The following is a 22,615-nucleotide window of genomic DNA, read 5'->3' on the forward strand; positions in this document are numbered from 1 at the left end:
CTGCTATTAGGCGGCCCAAATAGCCTTACCTTATATGATCCAGTACATGGAACCAGTGCTTCTGTGGGCGGTGGTGTTAGCTGTCATGGCCGCAAAATTTAGCCCTGACGCGGTCACGCGGTCATGCCATCGTCGCCGACAGCTTACCGAGAAAATTTTGATCCTGGAAAAGCTGCAAATTACTTTTCCACGCATGCAGTCAAAATAACGGTTTGAGCTAAGGTTACTGGAGGCGGCTGTGTTCGCACTCAAGGTTACTAGCCGTCTCTGGTTGCAATTTAAACAGAAAGCATCGCACTTAAAAGTTAAAAAAACAGCGTTACAGACACTTACGCTTCATATCTAACGTACGTCATTAGTTGAGTAGTTGTGTTCCAGTTTCACCAAGAAACGTGTCTCCTCAATCTTACTAAATAGAACCACAGATTTTAAACATCACTTTTTTGTGGCGTGAAACCAATCGCGGCGATACGCATTCTGCTATATACAGCGAAACTTTCACAACGCATTTTGATCCGATCAGGAAACTTATATAGGGGCCAGACCCGGCCCTCTATTCGGTAGCAGTTACACACATGAAATAGTTTAAGTTACTGGCCGAGTTTATTTAATAACTTCTTTATTAATTACTTTATTTACTTGTTCTGAATCGAGCACGGTCCCTGAATACATCGAGTTGTCTTCAGAATGCTCCATGCAAATACATACGCGCTTAGGCTACATCTAAAGAATGTAAACAAAAATATCATCGGCGAAAGATACAATACAATAAAGCCTTTCCCTCCTGACATTCGCAAGTTTAGCGGTTGTCAAAGAGGCAAAAAAAGTCAGTGACTGCGGGTGCACTACCAAAAGGAGCAGCGCGCGGGCGGGTTCATAGGCGTCCCGGGCGCGCATTCGAATGCCTCGGCGAAGTCCTCGAGGTGCGTGAGCGGCACGTTGCAGCGTTTCCACCAGGGCGCATAGCGTTGCCCCCACTTGGCGTCGCCGCTGGCGCACCACTTGACGCATGAGGAGACGAAGAAGAGCTGCTTCGCGTTGTACGGCAGGCCCGGCAGGCGGCGCTCGTCGCGGCGCTCGCGGAACGCCTGCGTGTAGCAGAATAATCGCGCTTTCCGCAAGTGATCCCTGCTACATACACTATGGTAGCGGGCCCCCGTCTGCCCTGCAACGGCGTTGCTAACAATGGGTAATTTACATTGCTTATTCTTTTTTTTTTAAAGCAAAGCTTTCTACCTCTGTCAGCCAACGGTTCTTTTGTAGCGTGCGGGACAAGAAACTCCCAACGCGGCCGCGGAGTGGGAGGACTCACGGAGCAGAGTTTAGATGGCGCGGTGAATCGTTACCCAGCGTTCCCCGCGCGCAGGTGCTTGTTCTCAGTGGCGGGCGCGTCGGCGGATGGCTTTGTCGTCTGCTTCAGCGACGGTTGTTGTGGGCCTGTTTTGGCGCAGCTTTGCGTCCATTGCGTGCTTCCTTCGCACGGCTTGATGAATTTGTTCGACAGCACCTCCTCGGTAACCCGTACCCGACGGAATTTAGTGGTCGTATGGCAAAGATACGTTAAGGATTAGTTTGCAATGGGGGAAAACAAAATGCAGAGACGACATACACACATCTGGCCGCTGGAGAAACGCTACCTTATGCGCACTAGTTGCTTGTCACGAACGGGATTCTTTCTAAAGCAATAAGAATGGTGGGGCAAACCGTGGAAACTACGAAAGGACATGTAAATATAGAAGTAGTGATGCGTACTGCTGTTGGTACTGCGCCCACTATGCTTGGTTTAGTTGCCCAGCACTGCGTGGGGCATTAGGGTTGTCTCAGACGACACTGGCCGATTGACGCAAGCAACTGTGTCTTACGTGACCATATTTGTCGAGCGAGCACTATGTTTCACGAAACGATTATTTTCTCCCACAACAACAACAAAAAAAGACAGGTTTAAATACGGTCAAAACAAACCAAAGGCAGAAAACGACTTGCCACGGTATGGTGGTGCCATCTAGGTTCAGTAACGTACACATTACTGAACGTAGATGGCGCCTAGTTTGTTTATAAACAAACGCGCGCACGCCGCCACTCTAGCCCGGCCGTGCGCAATCGGCTGCAGAGCGGTCTGTTCCGGTGATGTCATTGCAGACCACGAAAACATACGATTTATCGGGAAAATCAAAATTTTAACTCAAATCGATTAACTCAGTAAATGAAACATCGTTTGCATCCGGACAAGCGCTGGGGACACTATACAACACGAAATCTTTAGAATAAAACAAACTTGTATTTTGTGTTCGTGGCTCCTTTAAATTTAATGCATATTTCGTTTACATCCGTAAAAATGATGCGGTAAACAATGAAAGTTACGAAAATACACGTAAGCATACAAGTACCGATACAAGTCCGCCGCTTTGGACCCCTCTTACACGACACTGGCCGATTCGCGTAAGCGACGTTGTCTTACGTGACCGTGTTTGTCGAGGATGCCCCATGTTTCACGAAACCATTACTTTCTACAGTAACAAAACAAGCCTGGTGGAAATACCGTCAAAAACAAAGCAACGGCGGACGAAGGTCTTTGGATGAGTATGGTAGCGCCATCTGAGAGGACTGACGGCAAGCAAGGCTGCAGAGCCGCATGACGCAGTGTAAGTTCGCTTGAATACGCGCACTTATGTCTTCATTGCTGACGTCACGCGAGCACGATTTGGCGAAGAATCGAAACTTTAACCTAAAGTGATTAATTTAGTAGTGAATACGGCCTCATTTGCTGCCGGAAAAGAGCTGGGGGCACTATTAAACCCGAAACCTTGCGAATAAAACAAACTTGTATTTTGTCTGCATAGCCCCTTCAAGCCCTGTATAAGCATCGATAAAGTACGAGACCTCCGTAGGTGAGCTACCACTCCGTACCTCGTACATACCGCGGTGAGTGGCGTTGTGAGCGATCCCCGCTTCTGCAGAAGGGGCTCGCCAACTCGTCGGTAATGAAAATCGAAAGCCTTTAAGGACATGGTCCAGTCATCATTAATTTAGAGCCTTACATGAGCAAGGCAATTAGAGCGCGCGAGGGGCGGAGGAGGAATAGAGGGAGGAAAGGCGTACGTAAGAGACGGCGCGGCCTGTCCTGGCGCTCGCCCATGAACGTCAGCGCCGTCGAGAGGGAATCGGTCTGTTCGAGCCTGGACGGCTTTTCCCGCCATGAAGAGGGCGCTTCGGTCACCAACGAGAGCGGACGTGCCTTCGCAACGCTACTGAGTTTTAAGTCCGCAGTACCATTGAAGAGCCAAATCAGAAAACCGACTTCACCAGCAAGTTCTCCACGTAAGGCCTCTCTTGACATAAGTCCAATTTTGGGACTAGCTCCATCGAGCCTCGGCAACCCCTTCCTACGACACCGGCGCCCTCTGCGGTAGCCGAGGAAACTTTGTATGCAATGGCGGCTCCAGCACCAACGTTACTAGTACGTTGATACGCACTGCAAGACAACTGCACCACCATGAACGCTGCCATCGCCCCTGGCAGCGAGGGACATTCAAACACTTCTCCAGGCTCCACCACCACCCACATGCCAGCACCGGAAAAGTTGCCTTACGCTTTACTAACCCGGACGATCTCCGGCATGGAATACAGAGTTGCATGGATGCACAGTTGCACCGACCCGCAAGTCAACAATTAGCCGGGATGGAAGGAAATTCGCCAACGGGCTGCAGCCGCCACGGAAGCAGCCACAGCAGCCGCAGCGCCGACCAACAACATATGTTAATGCAACACCGCAAGAAGAAAAACACCACCCCCGCCAGAAGACCCGCTGCCAACCGCTGACGATGTTAAAATCGTGCTGCGACCACAAGGAGGCTCAAACCTCACGCAAGTGAACGCAGCCCTTTTGGCCGACACCATCTTCAAACAGGCCAACCTCACCAACACTCACGAAGACAAAGTCCGACTTAACCAACGCTAAAACTTCATAGCCACTAGCACGTCGTCTGAAGCATGCGCCCAACAGTACTTCAATCTCCCAACCCTCTTACTGAACAACACCAGCTACGCCTTGGCCGTACAACCGCACCAGAGGAGCTCTTCTAAGTACCCCCAACGACGATGACACCACCATCATGGAAAATCTCGTCCGGTACAATCCGCGCCAATTTTGGCGTCCAATCCGCGCCAATTTTGGCGTGTTATGGGAGGGGAAAAGGAGGACGATATCACTATCAGTCCTGTTGATGGCGACACCTTGCCTGCTTCTGACTGTTGTTCTGCTTTTAATGATTTTTTTTTCGAAATTCTTCTCAGTTAGCGATTGTTCTGCTGATGCAAATGTTAGTGATTCTAAGTTTTGTTCAATGCCTCCTATTGTTATTGACCCAGTTGGTGTTTCTAGAGTGATTGACCTTAAAGCTGTCTTCTGCTTCCGGTGTCGATAATATCAATTCAAAGTTTCTCAAAAACACCAAAATGTGTTCATCAATTATCTTGACTAAAATTTTTCAACAATCTCTCGAACGTGGCATTCTTCCAAAAGATTGGAAAATCGGAAAGGTGATTCCGGTTCATAAATCCGGTTCTAAGCAACACATCAATAACTACCGACCTATTTCTCTAACTTGCATCTCATGTAAAATCCTTGAACACATTATATCATCTCAAATTGCGGCACACTTGGACGGTCATTCCTTTTTCCACAGATCACAACATGGCTTCCGCAAACATTATTCGTGCGAAACTCAGCTAGCATGCTTTACTCATTCCCTCCATAGCATTCTTGATCGTGGCGCTGCAGTTGACTGCATATTTCTTGACTTCAGCAAAGCGTTCGACAAGGTCTCACATAAGCTTTTGCTTCTGAAGTTAAGTAAGCTAAACCTTGATACTAGTGTACTTGCCTGGTTGCGTTGTTTTCTTACTAACCGCTTTCAATTTGTAACCGTTAATCATTTCGACTCTTCTTTGTCCCCAGTTCTTTCGGGAGTTCCACAGGGGTCGGTCCTTGGTCCGCTCCTTTTCGTAATTTATATTAACGACCTCCCATCTCGTGTGCATTCTTCTATTAACCTCTTCGCTGATGACTGTGTCATTTATCGTGAAATAAGAAACGCTAACGATTCTCTAGCACTTCAGTCAGACCTAAACGCTGTATCTTCATGGTGCAGCGAATGGGTGATGACATTGAACATTAATAAATGCAAAGTAATGCATGTGTCACGCACCAATGCACCTTCCTCAACCTATACCCTACAGAAGCATACTCTTGACGTCGTAAGCTCTTACAAGTACCTAGGAGTCTATATTTCAAATAATCTTTCATGGGATCCACACGTTACGTATGTATCAAACAATGCTAACCGCTTATTAGGGTACTTGAAGCGCAACTTTTCGTCAATTTCTTCTAGCCTCAAGCTACAACTCTATAAAACACTTATTCGCCCAAAGCTAGAGTATGCGGCCTCAATATGGGACCCAGCCCACGAATTTCTAGTTACCAGGGCAGAAGCAATCCAGAACCGCTCGGCTCGTTTCATACTGTCGAACTATCATCGCACTGCTAGTGTGTCTTCTATGAAATCAATATTGTTTCTGCCTAACCTGTCGTTGCGCCGCAAGATGCTTCGATTATCTTTGTTTCACAAAATTTATTTCCACGCGCATCGTCGCGATTTTCTTTTATCTGCCCCGTCTTACATATCACACCGCGTCGATCATCGCTACAAAGTTGCGCCGTTCTCCTGCAAAACAAACTCATTTTATCATTCATTTTTACCCCGCACGGTGAGTGAATGGAATCGCCTTCCTGAACCGCTAGTGTCAATACATGATAACAAGCTATTCAAAGCTGCCCTTCTTGCGCATTTTTCTGATGTTTCATAGGTCTGATTTTCATGTTTAAAACGGTAATATTTTCTTGATTGTTTTGGACATGGTCTTATGTCCGCATCATATGCTGTGCTACTTGTTTATTGTACAATTTTCCCCACTCCCCTCTGTAATGTCCCCAGTGACCTTGAGGGTATTTGAAAATAAATAAATAAATACCATCACTGTCCTTGAGGAAAAACGAATCCTTGGCAGAGGAATCGTTCAAGTGCTCTTTCTCGGCCCATTAATCCCCTTCTGTGTTCGCTACCGTGCCATCAACCTCTGGTGTTACCCTTTCAAGCGGAAGGCGAAGGCATGCTTGGCCGGCTGGAATCCAGGCCACAGGCGTTACGTATGCCAAAACCCTTCACCAAAACCCAACTGCACTACCTGCGGAACTCCAGACCCCACATCCGACCTTCCCTGCAAACCCAAGTGCATCCTCTGCGGAGTCGCCTACCTCACCGGAGAGGCTGGCTGCCCTAAGCGGTTCCAGCCACACCGCGAAACCCCCGCAGCAAACCAGCAGACCATCATTACTATTCCACCTGGGAATTCCAGCACTACAGCCTATCCACCCCTAAAGCACCCCCACAACAAGACCTACAGCCAGGCTGCCCAGAGCTTGGTGATTGCCCGGGGCCTGCTCTCTACCCCACTCTTCCTACCGCCTCCTCAAATCACAACCCCACAATGGTAAGACGAGATGGCGGCACGCCGTCGAGAAATGCAGACACTTCGCCAAACAATTACCCAACTACGCCAGAAAAACGAACGCTTCGCACGCGAAAACCACCAACTCAAACAAGCCTCCCTCAACAATCTGCGGCCCCCCCTTACTCGATGACTCGCCACAATCTCCCCCGCTCAAAAGACGGGCATCTGCTGCAACTAACACACCCTCCGCCCCTCCTGTAACGGAGTCGGGAATCGACTCCGCTTTCACTGCCATAAAAAAAACCCAGACCACGGGACACGTCGAAGCAATCTAAATCAGGGTGCACGACCTGCACCAAGAAATGTTAAACAGGATGCAGGCATCCATTCTGCAGCCCGTCCCACCTCTACCCCCTAATACCCTACTAGATGCAACCAATAGAACATGGCAAAAACTAAAAAGCCGCAAATGATATGGCAATAGAATTGCAGAGGCTACAGAATCAAATGCACTAACCTCCAGGCATTCCTCACCACACTCGACCAAACACCCCTCCTCATAGCGCTAAAAGAGACATTCACGCCAACCAAACTTCTCAGCTACAGAGCACAACAGGATACTCGTTTCCCCCAACTAAGTACACAGGAATATAGCTACCCAACAACACATGCTCAACTCTGACATCCCCCATATATTCATCATTCTTTTACCTGCCACATCAACTAGTACCCAATTACACGCCTTCAATGTCTACAGCCTACCCAAATCCATCAATACTAATTTCAAAGCGCTTTTCCAAAAAGCCACACACCATGCCAAACCCAGCCGCTACTCATTCTTGGTGACTTCAACGCGCCATACATAGCATGTGGATACACATGCAGCACCCGCAAGGGTAGAATACTATGGGTAGTTATACAGGAACTCCAACTGACTACGCATAACGACCCTCAAGAACCCACCAGATTTGGCAATAGCGTCCAAAATGACACAGCTCCCGACCTAGCGAACATACTTAACACCACATCGAACCCACTTCCACAATCCGCGGGAGGTGACCAGCACTTGGCTGGACTCCTCGGAGCTGCCCAGGGCCTGCTCCCAGTGGGATGAGGAGGGGAGTGGGGAGTATGGGTCGGCAGGACATTCGCAAAGAGAGTGATACAGAGTATTCCGCTGACCGCACTTGGGGTAGTGCGGTGCGTGGAATTGATGGGGATGCATAATTACTAGTTGAGTACGATGATGGAATGTGTGTGTTTGTAGTATCCGCCACATGTGGGCAGTTTCGGGGGATAGGTGTGGGTATGGGGTGGGGGGGATATGACGGCGTGGGAGGCGGTAATGAAATGTAAGTTCCCTGATAGTCAAAAGAGGCTCGGAGGTCTCGTCCTCGGAATGCCCGTGTATCGGTGTACGAGAAACAGCGGCCCGGGAAGTAAGAGCTCGAGCATCAGTAGATAAGTAGATGTGTATTTGCATTTCTTACGTAGCAAAAAAAAAATATGCAGGGAGAAGGGACAGAAAGCTGATGCTATATCACTTTGACTGGGTCCCATTCTCCCTTACATGGCAGTGAGCTAGGTCAGAGTGCATCTGTTTATGGAATGAAATACACTTTGTACAGTAGAGAACAGACTGTGTAACGTTACTGCAAACAGCAATAATAGAAAACATCACCACAGGAATCCAGAAAAAAAGACGGTAGAAACACTGCTAACTTACATATTTCTAACAAATTACTGCAGTTACACAATTTAGGAGAGAAAGAAAGCAATCAAGTATGCAAAAAAAAGAAAGAAAAAAATCAAGTAGCCCAAATTATTGAAACATCAGACAACACTATAATGTACGAAATACGAACCGTATCATCTTCAACGAGAAATAATGTGACAGCAGTCTACGACCCAGTGAAAGCTATGAATTGGAAAGCTATAAAGCTATGAATTGGATATGAAAACCGAGCAAAAACAAAACAAAATTTGAGCACATACATGTATTCACATGTCACTACGCTTTTAACCACAATGTTTATGTACAATTCAAGAATGGCAATTTATAGAATAATGCTTTATTCGGATGCAGAAATTATGTCTATGTTAACACCTACTAAAATCATGTCATTTAATAGTCGAGATATACGGTTATCAATGTTATCTAGCCCATGATTGGTTCTAGAGAAAGGAACCGACCAAGTGGCTTCATTTCGAAATGTATATCCTGTATCAGGAACCTTTTTTCAGGTTGCATAGTGATAGAAATGCGGTATTATTACTTTTTAGGTTCCTTTTATAACTAGCCAGCAAAATAAAATTGTAAAATTGTGGGACGAGTACGACATTAAAGGAATTATAATAATCGTGTAATGACATATCGTAGGAAACGTTTGCAGCATTTCGAAGCGCTTTCTTTTGAATAGAGAATAGGTTGTCTATATTATTCTTCGATGTTGTGCCCCAAACCAAACCACAGTAATTGATTTTGGAAGAAAAAAGCGCGTCATAAACCATATTTTTTATTTTTTGGGTAAAATATGACGAAATTTGCACAGAATACTAGAAATCTTTGCCAGACTGCTGAGTACCCGCTTTACCTGCGTATTCCCTAGTAAACGCTGGTTAAAAATAACGCCTAAAGTTTTTACTTCCGAAACTACTTCAATCCTATTATTACCAATATGCAGGATAAAATTGTAGTCAACATGCTTCTGATATGGCCTAAATACAACAGCTTTTGTTTGGATACTATTAATTTGCAAGGAATTAACAGTACTCCAGCGATATAGTTTTTGTAACGTAGTATTTAAAGTAATACACAGTTTTGCGTTAGCTGCCTCGGTAGCACCTATGCCGGTGTGGGCCGGGGTCCATACCAATGGGGCCTTGTAGAAGAATTTTAAGGGCTACGGGGAATGTGAAAACTTTGGTGAAGTGCCGGATGGCCTGCGGCGAGCCTCATAGGACGGTAATTGGGGTGGGGCTCTGGGAGAGCGCAAGGGCCACCTCCTCCACCGTAGTTGCACACGAGGTGGAGATGGTGGCAGTGTGTGTCGGGTCGTTGGTGTCAGGCCCAATAACCGCGAGGGCATAGGTTTGTGTGGTTATTTGGCTGAATCTACGTACATGGAGTGTTTGGCAAGGGGTGGAGCTTTGCATGGTGACGCGCACGAGCTGCTCGGTGGTTGGCATGGAATATGGGGTGCATGTAACGAGGAAGCGGTTTTATGGGGATGACGGCTCGGATGTTGCGAGGAATGGGTTGAGGGGTAGTGGATGTTGTAAGAGGTGTATGCCCTGTGACTGAGTATGTAATGCCCCGGGTATGGTGGAGATTCTGGCGAATTGGGCTGTCTTAAGAAGTTCAGGGATGGTGTTGTGGATGCCTAGTGACATTAGGCGATGGGTAGTAGCCCCGGGGAAAGGAGCAGGGAGCGTGGCATCCCGGGCGTGTGTTTGAGTGTTTGTGATATGCACGTAGGGCAGTTCGTAGAGTACGCGGCTGATCAGAAAGGTGTGTACTAAACGTAGTCGGTTCAGTCCCAATAAGCCGTGAGGGCGGCTTGCTACGCGTTTTATGAGGTGGATAGTTTGGCTGTGTATTTGCTAATGTAGTTGAGTGTGGGGAGCGTAGATCTCTTGTGCGTGACAGTAAGACCCAAGATTACAAACTCGTGAGTGTGGGGGATGGGGTTATCATCTGCAAATAGTCGTATTGTGGGTTGGGGGAAGGGTGGTTTCCAGGAGGTGTCGTGATGACTAGGGCAGATTTGGTGGGCGAGAAGGTTAGGCCAAGGGGGGTGATGTTGAGGACGTGTTGTAGACCAGTTTGTAAGGTGTCTTCTATCTGGTTATCACTGCCAGGTGGCCCCATAGGGCAGTGGTTCTCAAATGGGAATCCGGAAAGTATTTCAGGGGTCCGCGAAGCCCTCCCCAAAACGTTTTACCCCCTCCCCCCTTCGTTTTTCCTGTTTGCTAAACCTTGCTGGAAACGCAAAAAAGATGGCTTCGCCACGTTACGTTTAATTTTGGGCGTAGCCAGTGTAGTGCAGAAGGCTCTGGTGTGGTGTAGGCCATGGTTTAATGTTGTCTTTTTGAACGACACGCCAGTTTTGCGGAAAAGCTAGACACAAAAAGGCAGCTTGTATGTGTTTGGGGGACTATTAGCTGCAAGTGCAAATTCTTGGAAATTAGGACACGGATCAACATTGCCCATGGTGTATTCCTCCATCACTTTTTCACGCCCGGAAGGGTCCCCGACACACTCATGGTTGAGAACCGCTGCCATAGGGTGATGTCTGCGTAAATGGTGCTGCGAAGTGCGGGGGTGTTGAGGAGCTGGTGAGCAAGTGGAATAAGAGTAATGTTAAGAAACAGTGACGAGAGGACTGCCCTTTGCGGGGACCAGCGATTAGGCGATTGGAAACGTGTAGGTTGTATGGAGCCGAGCTTGATACTGGCTGTGCGTAGGTAAAGAAGTTGTGGGTACATGTATGGAATCGGGTTCCCAGTCCGAGGTTGCTGACGGATGCGAGGATTGGCTTGCATGATGAGTGGTCAAAAGCCTTGTGCAGGTCAAGTGAGTTATCTTTGGCACGTGGGTGTTTTATTAAGTGGTGGTGGAATTGATAAAGAGCATCCTGTGTGGAGAGGGCGGGCGGAAGCCTAACATAGTCGAAGGATATAGGTTGTTAGTAGGGGTGTGCGAATATCAAATTTTTGGAATTTCGAATCGAATATCGATAAGGGGGGTGTCGCTTTCGAAATCAACTTTTTGATTTCTTTGTGAATTTTGATGAAAATAGCACATTAACTGCAAATGCTTCTGCGATAACACCATAACAGTTTCAAAGTAATATTTTAAGAAGTTTTTAGTTATAAAATTTTCCTTCTGTCTACCTTGTACCGAGCTCGACTGGCCTATAAAACATGTTAGAAGACTTGTTCAAAGTACTTTGCATTCCCAAATGAACGGACAAGGTCGTAACCGTATATGATTTTTTATTAGGACACATTGGTATTGGTTTTCAGTTTAGAGGTGAATGTACAACAGGCATATACACAATGAATAACCATTTGAATAAAACATTCACAAGAAGTAAGCCCGAAAAACCAAGACAATCACAACCTGAAATGTTCATCAAGGAATGTAACACAAAAAACGGAATCAAAAATAGACCTAAAGGACACGACGAAATCACTAAAGCAAGAGACGTAGGTGGCAAAAAAAAAACTGTTCTGAGAAAAAGGCTTCCGAAGTTCCAACATGGATTTCATTCATCAAAAGTCGCTAGGGTTGTAGCCTTTCGTGCTTTTTTGAACACGGGGCTTCTGTAATTCCTTGCCTTGAAATTGGAGTGCCTTTTGCAGCCTTTTTCTTTTCATAAAACATCATTTTCAGCTCCTCTGTGAAGAGTACATAGCCCAGTTTGCGGACCAAGGGGGGAGATGGCTTTCAATGCAAAGTCGGTTAGCTGGCTGCTCGTATTGCGCTGAAAACTTCCCTCTGCAGTGACCATGGCAACAAATTAAGCACTCTTATTTTCTTAAATTTGAAAACTGAGCTTTGACTTCTTTTATGCTTTATAACCTTGCCTGGAGCATCAGATAACGTGCAGGCGTTCATTGCCAGAAGTTTACATACCGCAAAGATACAAATGAACTACTTTGAAGCTTGGTACAATATTTTGCATCACTGCAACTTTAATACATGGACATGTTTTGGTACTCTTAATATTCAGGGCATCCAATATTCCTCGCAGCCTGCAGCCAATGTGACCCCGCACGGGGCACCTTGAGCAATCTTGGTGACGGTACTGGCGATACCGCGGACCCCGAGCCCCCATACTCACGCTGTATCCTACCGTGGCTAGGAGTTTTAAGGTGAAGGGTAGAAACCACAAACGGTGGCTGTCGGAGCCGTGGTCAAGCTCCGGCGGATGGGCTCCCTGTCTGTTTACCAGGCAGGGAGCTCCGGGACCTCTCTCGGCATCAGGGTAAACCGAGCGAAGGAAGTACCCCCGTTCCCTGCTTTTTTTCCATGCTGCATGGTTCTTTCAAAATTTTCTAAACCCACTGATCGGCCCCCCAAAAGGGGCCGCACCGAAGCGAACTTTCCCCCATTGCCTGCCCTATCATTCCAAATACCTGACAACTTTCCCCGGTTCTTGATCATTGCATCCGAAGACAATACAAAGCCAGTGACATCTACATCCGTTTTCTTAATAGCTAAGTGCATTGAACGTGTTGTGGGAAAACACTACAAAGCCAAGAAACTGACCTCTGGAGAGATCCTTGTAGAAGTAAACAACCCGGCACAATCAAAAAAGCTTCTTGAACAAACCCTCATTGGCGACCTGAAAGTCAAAGTCACTCCCCACCGAACGCTAAATACATCCCAAGGTGTGATATCCGAATATGATCTCTGCAATGAAACTGACTCTGACATCCTCGAGGGCCTGCGCGACCAGGGCGTCATTGCAGTAAGGAGGATCACTATGCGTCGAGAAAATCAGGAAATCAAAACCAAACATGTTGTCCTCACCTTTGACCGCAGTACCTTACCCGAATTTGTGAATGCAGGCTTTCTTCGATGTACCGTCCGACCATATATCCCCAACCCGCGTCGGTGCTTTAAGTGCCAACGTTATGGGCACAGTACTAACAACTGCCGTGGGCGTTTAACGTGTGCAAAGTGCTCAGAGCACGACCACGCCAAAGAGAATTGCAACAGCACTTTGATTAAGTGTCCGAACTGCAGTGGGCCGCACACAGCTTACTCAAGGACGTGTGAAACATTCAAACTTGAGAAGAAAATACTCAATCTTCAAGTCAGCGAGAACATCTCTTACTTAGAAGCGCGGAAAAGGCTCAGCGCCTTTGCTTCTGCGAAGTATGCCGACGCAGCTCGCCGGGGGGCGGAGCGGCGTCTTGTCACTGCGGCCACCCAGTACTGCGAAGCAGACTTGGTGCCGCCCCAGCCCCCCAAGGTGCTGCCTAAGGCAGCCCAACCAGCTGACGCAACACCTGTGGCACCCGCAAGTGTTGCGTCGGCCACGAACGCCAGGAGTGACGGCTCTGCCGTTGGTCCCCTTCTTCCGGCTACCAGACCTCAGGTGGCCATGGATGTAGATGTGGCGGGTCCTTCGACCGCCTCTGCGTCCAACACGCAACAAACGATGGTGGGAGGAAATCCTTCCACCACTTCGAACATATTCCGTGTCGGAGGCCGCAAGGACTCCATCTCGTCGCTGTCTCAGCACTCAGACGAGGACATGGACATGACACCGTCTCGGCCAGCACCAAAGGCGGTGAAAGAACAGCGCTCCATGGCGGGGCGGGGAAAAAAGCCAGCAGCCCCCCGTGTCACTGGCCCAGATCATACCTGAGTGTGGTAGGTGATACATCCATCCCTAGTCTTCACCAGCCAAAATCTTCTTTAAACATTTATGGTATCACAAATAGTTACGCAGTGGAACTGTAGAGGATTAATTAAAAACCTAGATGATATATATGAAATCCTACACAAAACTCAAACAACTGTCCTGTGTTTACAAGAGACTCACTTGAACTCTAAGCATACCAACTTCCTAAACCAATACTCAGTATTTAGAAAAGACAGAGACAGCTCCTCGCACTGCTCTGGTGGTGTGGCAATAGTTATACAAAAAGCTGTCCCTTGTCAATCTATCCATTTGCGCACCGGCCTAGAAGCGGTTGCTGTTCGGGCAATTATATTCAATAAGTTAACAACAATTTGCTCACTGTACATTCCCCCTGAATATCGTCTGTCCAGTTACGAATTTGAGTCCCTTATAGATCAACTGCCAGAACCGTTTTTACTAGTTGGTGACCTTAATGCGCACAGCCCACTATGGGGATCGGAACGCACAGATTCCCGGGGCCGGTTGATAGAAAACTTTCTCTTGTCATCCGGAGCTTGTCTCTTTAACAAAAAGCAGCCGACATACTACAATATAGCACACCACACATATTCACACATTGATCTTGCTATAGGCTCCCCCGTTCTTTTTCCATCCATCGAATGGGAAGTGGGTACGAATCTCTACGGGAGCGACCACTTCCCAGTCACCCTCAGATATTTAGAAAAATGCCCCTACAGTTACACTTCACATGAAAAGTTTAAAGAAGCTGGTGCCGACTGGGCAACGTTTAAAGAGATGTCGAAACTTACTTACACATCAATAACACACTTAGGTATTGATGAAGCGTGCTTCTTTATCACAGCACATATACTTGATGCTGCTAGCGTTTCTATTCCCCAGACCTCCGGTACCACACGTAATCTTCAGAGGCCCTGGTGGAATGACGATTGCAAGAAGGCCAGAAATGCTCAGAATAAGGCCTGGGGGGTCCTCCGCAGGTATCCTACTACAGAAAACCTAATTTCCTTCAAGCGCGCAAAAGCCATGGGACGGCGAATCCGACGTCAGGCAAAAACAGATAGTTGGAGGTCTTTTCTATCATCAATAAATTCCTATACAGATGCGCGCAAAGTTTGGAACAGGATACGGAAACTGCAGGGGCAGAAAACATATGTCACACCTCTTGTCAGCACCACTGGCGATACACTTGAAGACCAAGCAAACACCCTGGGACAGCACTTTGAACATATTTCCAGCTCCTCCCACTACACTGAGACATTCCTGCGATACAAAGAATCTATTGAAAGAAAGCGTATTCGTGACCACAAGAAATCTAATGATGGGTATAGCTCTCCTTTTTCGCTGCAGGAACTTATGGTAGCCCTCAACACATGCCGTGCTTCGGCGCCAGGAGCTGATAAAATAACATACACAATGATTCAGCACCTGCACATAGATACCCTCAATACTCTTCTCTTCTTGTACAACAAGATATGGTGTGCTGGGTACTTTCCTCATGCTTGGAAAGAGGCAATTGTGTTGGCTATATTGAAAGAGGGGAAAGATGCCTCTTCTGTGACAAGCTATCGCCCTATTGCTTTGACAAGCTGCTTGAGCAAGCTCTTTGAAAAGATGATCAATAGACGGCTTATCTATTTCTTGGAATATCATGGTGTCCTTGATAGCTGCCAGGCAGGCTTTCGCTTGGGCAGGTCAACAACTGACAATCTTATAGCTGTTGAATCTTATGTTAAAGAAGCTTTTGCCCATAAGCAGCACTGTATATCTGTATTTTTTGACATCGAAAAGGCCTATGACACCACTTGGCGGTATGGCATCCTGCATGACCTTAAATCTTTCGGCATTTGTGGAAACATGTTGAACACACTGGAAAGCTACTTATCAGATAGAAGATTCCGGGTACGAGTTGGTGCAGCATTATCCAGGACGTATACACAAGAAAATGGCGTTCCCCAGGGTGGAGTACTTAGCTGCACACTTTTCATTGTAAAAATGAATACGTTAGGGAGAGCACTGCCACCCACCATTTTTTATTCAATCTATGTAGACGATGTTCACATCAGCTTCAGGTCATGCAACTCCTCTATCTGTGAACGGCAGATCCAAGTTGCTGTGAACAGACTAGCCAAGTGGGCAGACAAAAATGGTTTTATCCTAAATCCGCAGAAAAGCACTTGTGTTCTCTTTTCCAGGAAGCGTGGGATCCATCTGCAACCAACCATACAACTTAAGGGAGTTGACATACCCGTAAAAAGAGAACACAAGTTTCTTGGAGTAGTTTTAGATGATAAACTTACATTCATCCCACACATTAAACAACTTAAAATGAAATGCATGAAGACTATGAACATCTTAAAAGTCCTTTCCCGCCAGTCATACGGTGCAGATACAACATGCCTTTTACGTGTTTTTAATAGTCTTGTCAGGTCCCGTATAGACTATGGAAGTGTAGTGTATGGGTCTGCTTCAAAAACAGCTCTAAAAATGCTGGACGCAGTGCTGCACTTGGGGCTCCGCCTGGCGTCCGGGGCTTTCCGGACGAGTCCTATTGAAAGCCTCTATGCAGAAACGGATCAGTGGTGCTTAGAGCACCAGCGTACATACATGGCACTTTTTTACTGCGTAAGGGCAACATCCTTAAATAGTCATCCGCTAAATGCTATTCTTGAAAACAAAGCGTCCGAAAGGCTGTTTTTGAGCCGTCCGTCGCTTCCTCTGCCTTTCTCTATCCGAGTGAAGGTGGATGCGGATGAACTTGGGGTTATTTTATCAGAATCTTACAAAGCTGACTTCGTTGAGTTCATGCCGCCTTGGCAACTGCGCCCTGTCACCTGTGACATGTCGTTCAAGGAAATTTACAAAAAACATTCACCCGCACAACTCATCCGACAACACTTCCTGCACTTGCAAAACAAATTCCCGTACACTGCCTTTTACACAGATGCCTCCAAAACTGCCACTGCTGTGGCATGTGCTGCACACGGTCCCAACTTTGCCAGCACAAGGACACTAAACAGAAACACAAGTATATTTACGGCTGAGGCACATGCTATATTAATTACGCTAGAACACATAATACAAACAAAGACACAACAATCCATTATATACACAGACTCATTGAGTGTTGTGACAGCACTGCATTATGGAAAACCAAGTAGGAACATTGTGCTGAATAGGTTAGTTAAAGAGATAATGGCAGCCTACGCTTTAAAACAGGTCATAGTCGTGTGTTGGGTGCCTGGACACAGTGGAATTCCTGGTAATGAACTCGCAGACCAGAGCGCCGCTGCGGCAGCACTTCGCTGCAGCGTCGACGTTCAGCAGCTTCCCTATCTTGACTGGAAACCATTCATTCGAAAGGCAATCCGACAACGCTGGCAGCAACACTGGGACACTCAGACAGATAACAAACTCCACACTATAAAACCCCAATTAGGCAGCTACTACACAGAAAAACACAACAGAACAACGGAAGTATACATGTGCAGATTACGAATAGGTCATACATACGCTACTCACTCGCACCTTCTGCAGGGCAAACCACCGCCACAATGCGACAGGTGCGGACATCGCCTATCCGTCAGCCATGTCTTAGTTGAGTGTGGGTACTTCCACAAGGCAAGGAAAAAGCACTTCCGGGAACTCTACACTCACATGATTCCTCTTCATCCCTCGATGTTTTTAGCTGATCAACCCTTAATTCCAAGTAAACGCCTTTTTGCTTACCTGGGAGACATTGGCTTTTTAAACCGCATATCATACCATGTGTAACCTCGGGGCCCCTCAGAGTGGGAGGACGCTATGAGTGTCTATTTATTTTTTACATTCTTACCCTGCCATTCCCATTTCCCCTATTTTATTGCTGTTTTAAATGAGGGGCTGTATACACCCCCCACACTAACCTCTCTTAAAATCGTCACATTTACAGCACCATTTTATTAAAACATCATTCAAAATGATCAACCATTGCATTGGCGCTCTTTGGCCATCGTTGCCCTTGCGCCATAAAACAAACAGATACTACTACTACATACTGCAGCCAATGTGCACGAAACTATAGATGTATGCATTGGTATTATTAATTTCCCTAAAAAAATCAATTTGTTAAATTGAACGACAGTAAGGTACATTTTTAACGCCGTCAACACGTTTTTATTTTCAACTCACACTGTTTGCATGATTACTCGAAGTGCACGGGAAACGCTGCACAAGAAAACGATGTGGCTCACCCGCATCGCGGCGCTTGTATCCCGCTACATGTCATACTTTGTTTATTCCTGACATGGCGCGTCAGGTCACTCTTAAGATTATATCTAAAGTCACAGGCATTAATTACAACTACTGGCGTTCAATCGTGCCAGGTTGCGTAGTCAGGCGATGCTCCAACGAGCAGCGGCTACGCCGTGCGCGCCGAAGCTTTTGACGCGTCGCCAGTTTCTTTCTCAAGGCTAGCGAGCTTACTGCCAAGCTTAGCAATAAGTAAGCGTGTAAGCATCGCAAATAAGACGAAAAGTTCACTGCGCGAACCACTGCGTGATGGTGAAACGCTAAGGCGTTACACCTTCCAGGGTAAAGACACGCGCACCACGAAGCGTTCGGTGACCTCCGCCTTACGGGCCACGCAACTTCCCGTAATATGGCTTATGATCTCAGGCATACCAATCGCGATAATGCCTGTATTGAATACCACAGCAGATACAATGATTGAACAGAAACTTGGCCGAGATAAGCTGTGCAAATGAACTCAGAAACACGCACTACGCAGTTCAGGCGGCCGTCATCTTGAAATGCCGCAGCGACGCCCAATCAGGAGGGCCATTTCAACGCGCGGCGGCCGAAAGGCCAACCGCGCTTCAGCATCTATATCTCTTTTCGTTTGTGCGCCTTTCTTTTTCTATCATTCATGCGTTTGTAAATAAACGAAGATAAAAAAGATGGCAAGAGCTGGAAAGAGGATCGCTCGGCGGATCCAACGGTACCAAAAGTATGCGGCCGGTGGCACCGTTACGGAGACCCAGCGCTCCGAAAATTGCCGTTTTTTCGCCTATTTGCGCGCACATTTTGTCACCGCGACTGGTAAAAGTATTACTTATGCCACTTTGCGACGATTTTTGGCTGAAAAATGTTGCTAATGCACGGGATAGAAAACTGAATCCGAATATGTACTTTCAAAAAAACGTTGTTGTGTGCTTTTTTCGAAGTTTAAAGACACGTCACCCCCTTAAACTAACCAATCCAAATATTGGATAAGAGCCCATTATTAAAACCCGTTTGAATATTCAACATTATTCGAATACATAGTTTTCGAAGCGAATACGAATATAACATATTTAATATTCGAGTAATATTCGCACAGCCCTGGCTTTTAGATTCTAGATAGTGGGCAGTACGGTTATACAGGATGTGCTCTAGCAATTTGTCAGAGCAGGAGGTCAAAGATATGGGGCGGAGGTTGTGCTTAGAGGACGGTTTGCCCGGTTCAGGTATCAGGGTGATGTCCGAGTGTTTCCAGGCTGCTGTAAGGGTGCGTGAAATCCAGTGTTGTTTAGAGAAATCGGTGAAAGGTATGATGGGGGCGTCATTTAGATGTCTAAGTGTCGTATTTGTGGCTTCGTCGTGGCCCGAAGCGGTGTTCCGGGGTAGGGTTGATATGGCCGATTTCACTTTCTCTATAGTTATAGAGGAATTGAGGGCGGCATTTGGTGCTCCCATGTAGCAAGTTATAGTGGGATTTGAGGGTAGCGGTTGGGGGATGTACAGGTCCTTCACTGTTTTTATGGTTTCGTCCGGGGGTGTTTGGAGTGAATGGATTAAATGGGTTGCGCGGTGATTTGAGTGTTGTTTGGTGTTGCTGGGGTCTATGAGGCTGCTGCCATGCCTTTTTCGTTGAGAGATGTCATTTGAAGTCGTCGCAGAGGGAGTTCCAACTCGATCGAGCGAGAGTTTGGGAGTGCTGTTCCATTTGTGTTTGAGGTGTGCAAGTTTGAGTTTGAGTGTTCTGTGTTTGTGCTTCCGCCATCGTTTTTCGATGCCTCAATAAGCTTCCCATAGGACAGTCATGTGAGGCTCAGCATATGGGGTGGGAATTTGGGGTCAATGCGAGAGGTATTCTGTTCTTTGTCGTGTAGGGTAAATGCGATCCGTGTTTTGAGCTCACTTTCTGTGTTAGGGGGCGGGATGTTTAGGATGTTGGTTCGGAATTGGTCCGACTTGGTAAGAGTGTGTTGATTTCGTAGGGGGCGTGTATGAGCGCTACAGATAATTTGTGTTTGTGTGATGAAGTGGTCACTCCGCGGGCTCTGGCGGTCGCCAGGAACGCCGAACGGTTAGGAAGTCCCTGTGCGCTCGCCTGTGAACGCCGGCCCCCTACGCGCTCACTAACAGCGCACGCAGAACGGCTGGAATGTCAGCGCTCACCCTCCCGTGAACGACAGCGCCGTCGAAGAGCAAATTCGGTTGTTCGCCCTAAAGGAACATCAGCGAACTCTGCGCATAAATGGAGCGAAATTTGAGCGGAAAGGTGATGGCAAATATGAAAGAAAGTGACGTTGGCCGGTGCTCGCGTGTGTATCCAAATGCCTGCAATGGATTAAGAAAGATGGTCAAAGATCATGTAAATAAATGTATATGTATGTGCCATCATACCATACTTTTGTGTGAACTCACATCAGTAAAAATAAAACACAGCACTGCACCACACCCTAATTGTCTGAAATGTGATAAAACGGCTCCGTAGTCGCATAAGATTTCGCAAGCGTGGAACTGGCTTTGATTTTTTTTCTTGGAACGGCATTGAAGGCTCTTATGAGTTAACCGTAGCCGCTAATATCAACTGCGTTTAAACACGCCAACAGGATGCAATCAAACAAACTGCGGGTTGTGCTACACAAGTTGCGGCCATTTCACACCATTCAGGAAAAAAAATCCACGATAAAAGATGCGGCGACGCGATTGCTCATGCACCAAGGCGTTCAAGCAAGCATGCACTCACCCGCGCGTTTTTCACGTCGTCGTCGTTTAAACAACAGTCTTTAGTGTAAAATATAAAAATTGGCAGAAATACAGTTGAGGCGACCTTTGCGCCATAAAATAAAAACTAAAACCCATGGCAGCAATGCACAAGAAAATAAAAATCTGCGTTGCCCATACAAGAGATTTGAACAGCACTAAGTATGAATAGGTGCAAACATTCACCGCTTTGTTCCCCACCCCTTCCCAACGAATTTCCGTCTTTATGATATCGCGTATACCTCACGATGACAAGTATAGACTAATTATGATAAATAATTCTCTACTATTACAAACCTTTATTTACAGCCCGTAAGAGGAGGACCGGTATTCGAGAACTGTCGGAGCGCCATAGTACTCCGACTGCATTTGTACATAACTCAAGGCATCGGTTTCGGAACACCCACATTCAATTAATCTAATGCTGCAATAAGTAGACCTCACTTTGCAAATGGAGTCGAATGACCACATCGTCACAATTTTAGCGGATAACTGCGGTTCAGGGAGGAAATAACGGGTAGCCAGTCGCTGAAAGAAATAGTGCACAGCCAGGAAACAACAATCGCCCTGACATCTGACTGCCGATCAAATAAAACAACATACACTTATGAAAGCAAGGCTGCTTACTTGGAAGGCCGTGGAGAGACCGACAGCATCGGCCAGGTTCTCCGAGTCCTGTTCTTCGGCTCTTCCCTTTTCACCGTACGACCTCCGCAGGCAAACGACGTTCCGGTTGAAGTGCTGGCGCGACCTGGGCGTCCACCACTCGCGATACCGGCCGCCCTCGTCGTGCATGCTGCCCTCGACGTCAAGCGCATGCGCCAGCTCGTGGGCCGCGGCGTAGCCCAGGCCGCCGTAGTTGAGCGCCGCGGGCCCCCCGGACACGAACAGTGGAGAGCGGATTATCGGGGCCGGTATCACGATCGTGTTGCGGGCCGGGTAGTAGGCCGCGTTGGTGCGGGTCACGCGGAACTCGAAGCTGCTGTGGTTCGACGTCTTCCAGCTGATCGTGCGCTGCATCGCCGACAGCCAGTGCTCCAGGAAGTCGGACGAGTGCTGCTCCATTGCGTCCGGGTAGCCGACGTAGATCTCGTCCAGTTCTTCCTCTCTGGAGAAGAGGCTGGGGTATCCAACGTGTGCTCGCAGCACACGCAGCTTGTTGAGCGCGGTCCACTTGGTAGAGTCGTCCAGCCAGACCGAGTCTTGGATCTCCTCGGTGGCCGCCTCGCGGACCCTGGCGACGAGGGCGTTGGCTGCTTCCACCGTCGCCTGGGGAACCACCCGGAACAGGTAGTGTGAGAACAGTGGGACCTCCATGGCTCGTGCCACGGCGGACAGGCAGGTGGCGCGGAAGTCGGCATCGCTGTAGAAGGCCCGCGCCACGTAAGGCGACGAGAGGGGAACCAGAGTTCGCAGCAGTTCCCAGGCGCTCAAAAGACAGAGCTCCGTGTTGCCCAGCTCCGCGAAGGTGGCGTTCAGGTAGGCCAGTGCACTAGGCTTGAACACGACGTACTCATTGGGGCCGTAGACGCCTCCTGAACGACGCTGCAGCAGCGACGCCCAGCGGCCACGAGGTATCGCCGGTGTGTACTTGTCTAAGCTGCTTACCTGCGTGAACAAGTGATTGTTGTAAATGACAAGTATAAACTAAACTCTTTGCTCCTTTAACGTCTCCAGGGCGCGTAAGGTGGACA

The 22,615-nt window shown here is 47.5% G+C and overlaps 1 protein-coding gene across 1 annotated transcript in view; it reads right to left on the reverse strand.

Moving 5' to 3' along the window:
- Nucleotides 1-755: 755 nt before the first annotated feature.
- The window catches only part of LOC144153465 (endothelin-converting enzyme 1-like), a 55,142-nt gene continuing 33,282 nt past the window's right edge, over nucleotides 756-22,615 (reverse strand). The window contains exons 6-7 of the mRNA XM_077685108.1: nucleotides 21,525-22,529; nucleotides 756-1,088 (exon numbers count right to left, since the gene is read on the reverse strand). Of these exons, the coding sequence (XP_077541234.1) occupies nucleotides 846-1,088; nucleotides 21,525-22,529 (1,248 nt within the window). The 3' untranslated portion in view covers nucleotides 756-845. The remainder of the gene's footprint in view (nucleotides 1,089-21,524; nucleotides 22,530-22,615) is intronic.

The sequence above is a fragment of the Haemaphysalis longicornis genome, unplaced genomic scaffold, assembly GCF_048455015.1.
Source record: "Haemaphysalis longicornis isolate Haplotype H1 unplaced genomic scaffold, Haemaphysalis longicornis Haplotype H1 scaffold_9, whole genome shotgun sequence".
Lineage (NCBI taxonomy): Eukaryota > Metazoa > Arthropoda > Arachnida > Ixodida > Ixodidae > Haemaphysalis > Haemaphysalis longicornis.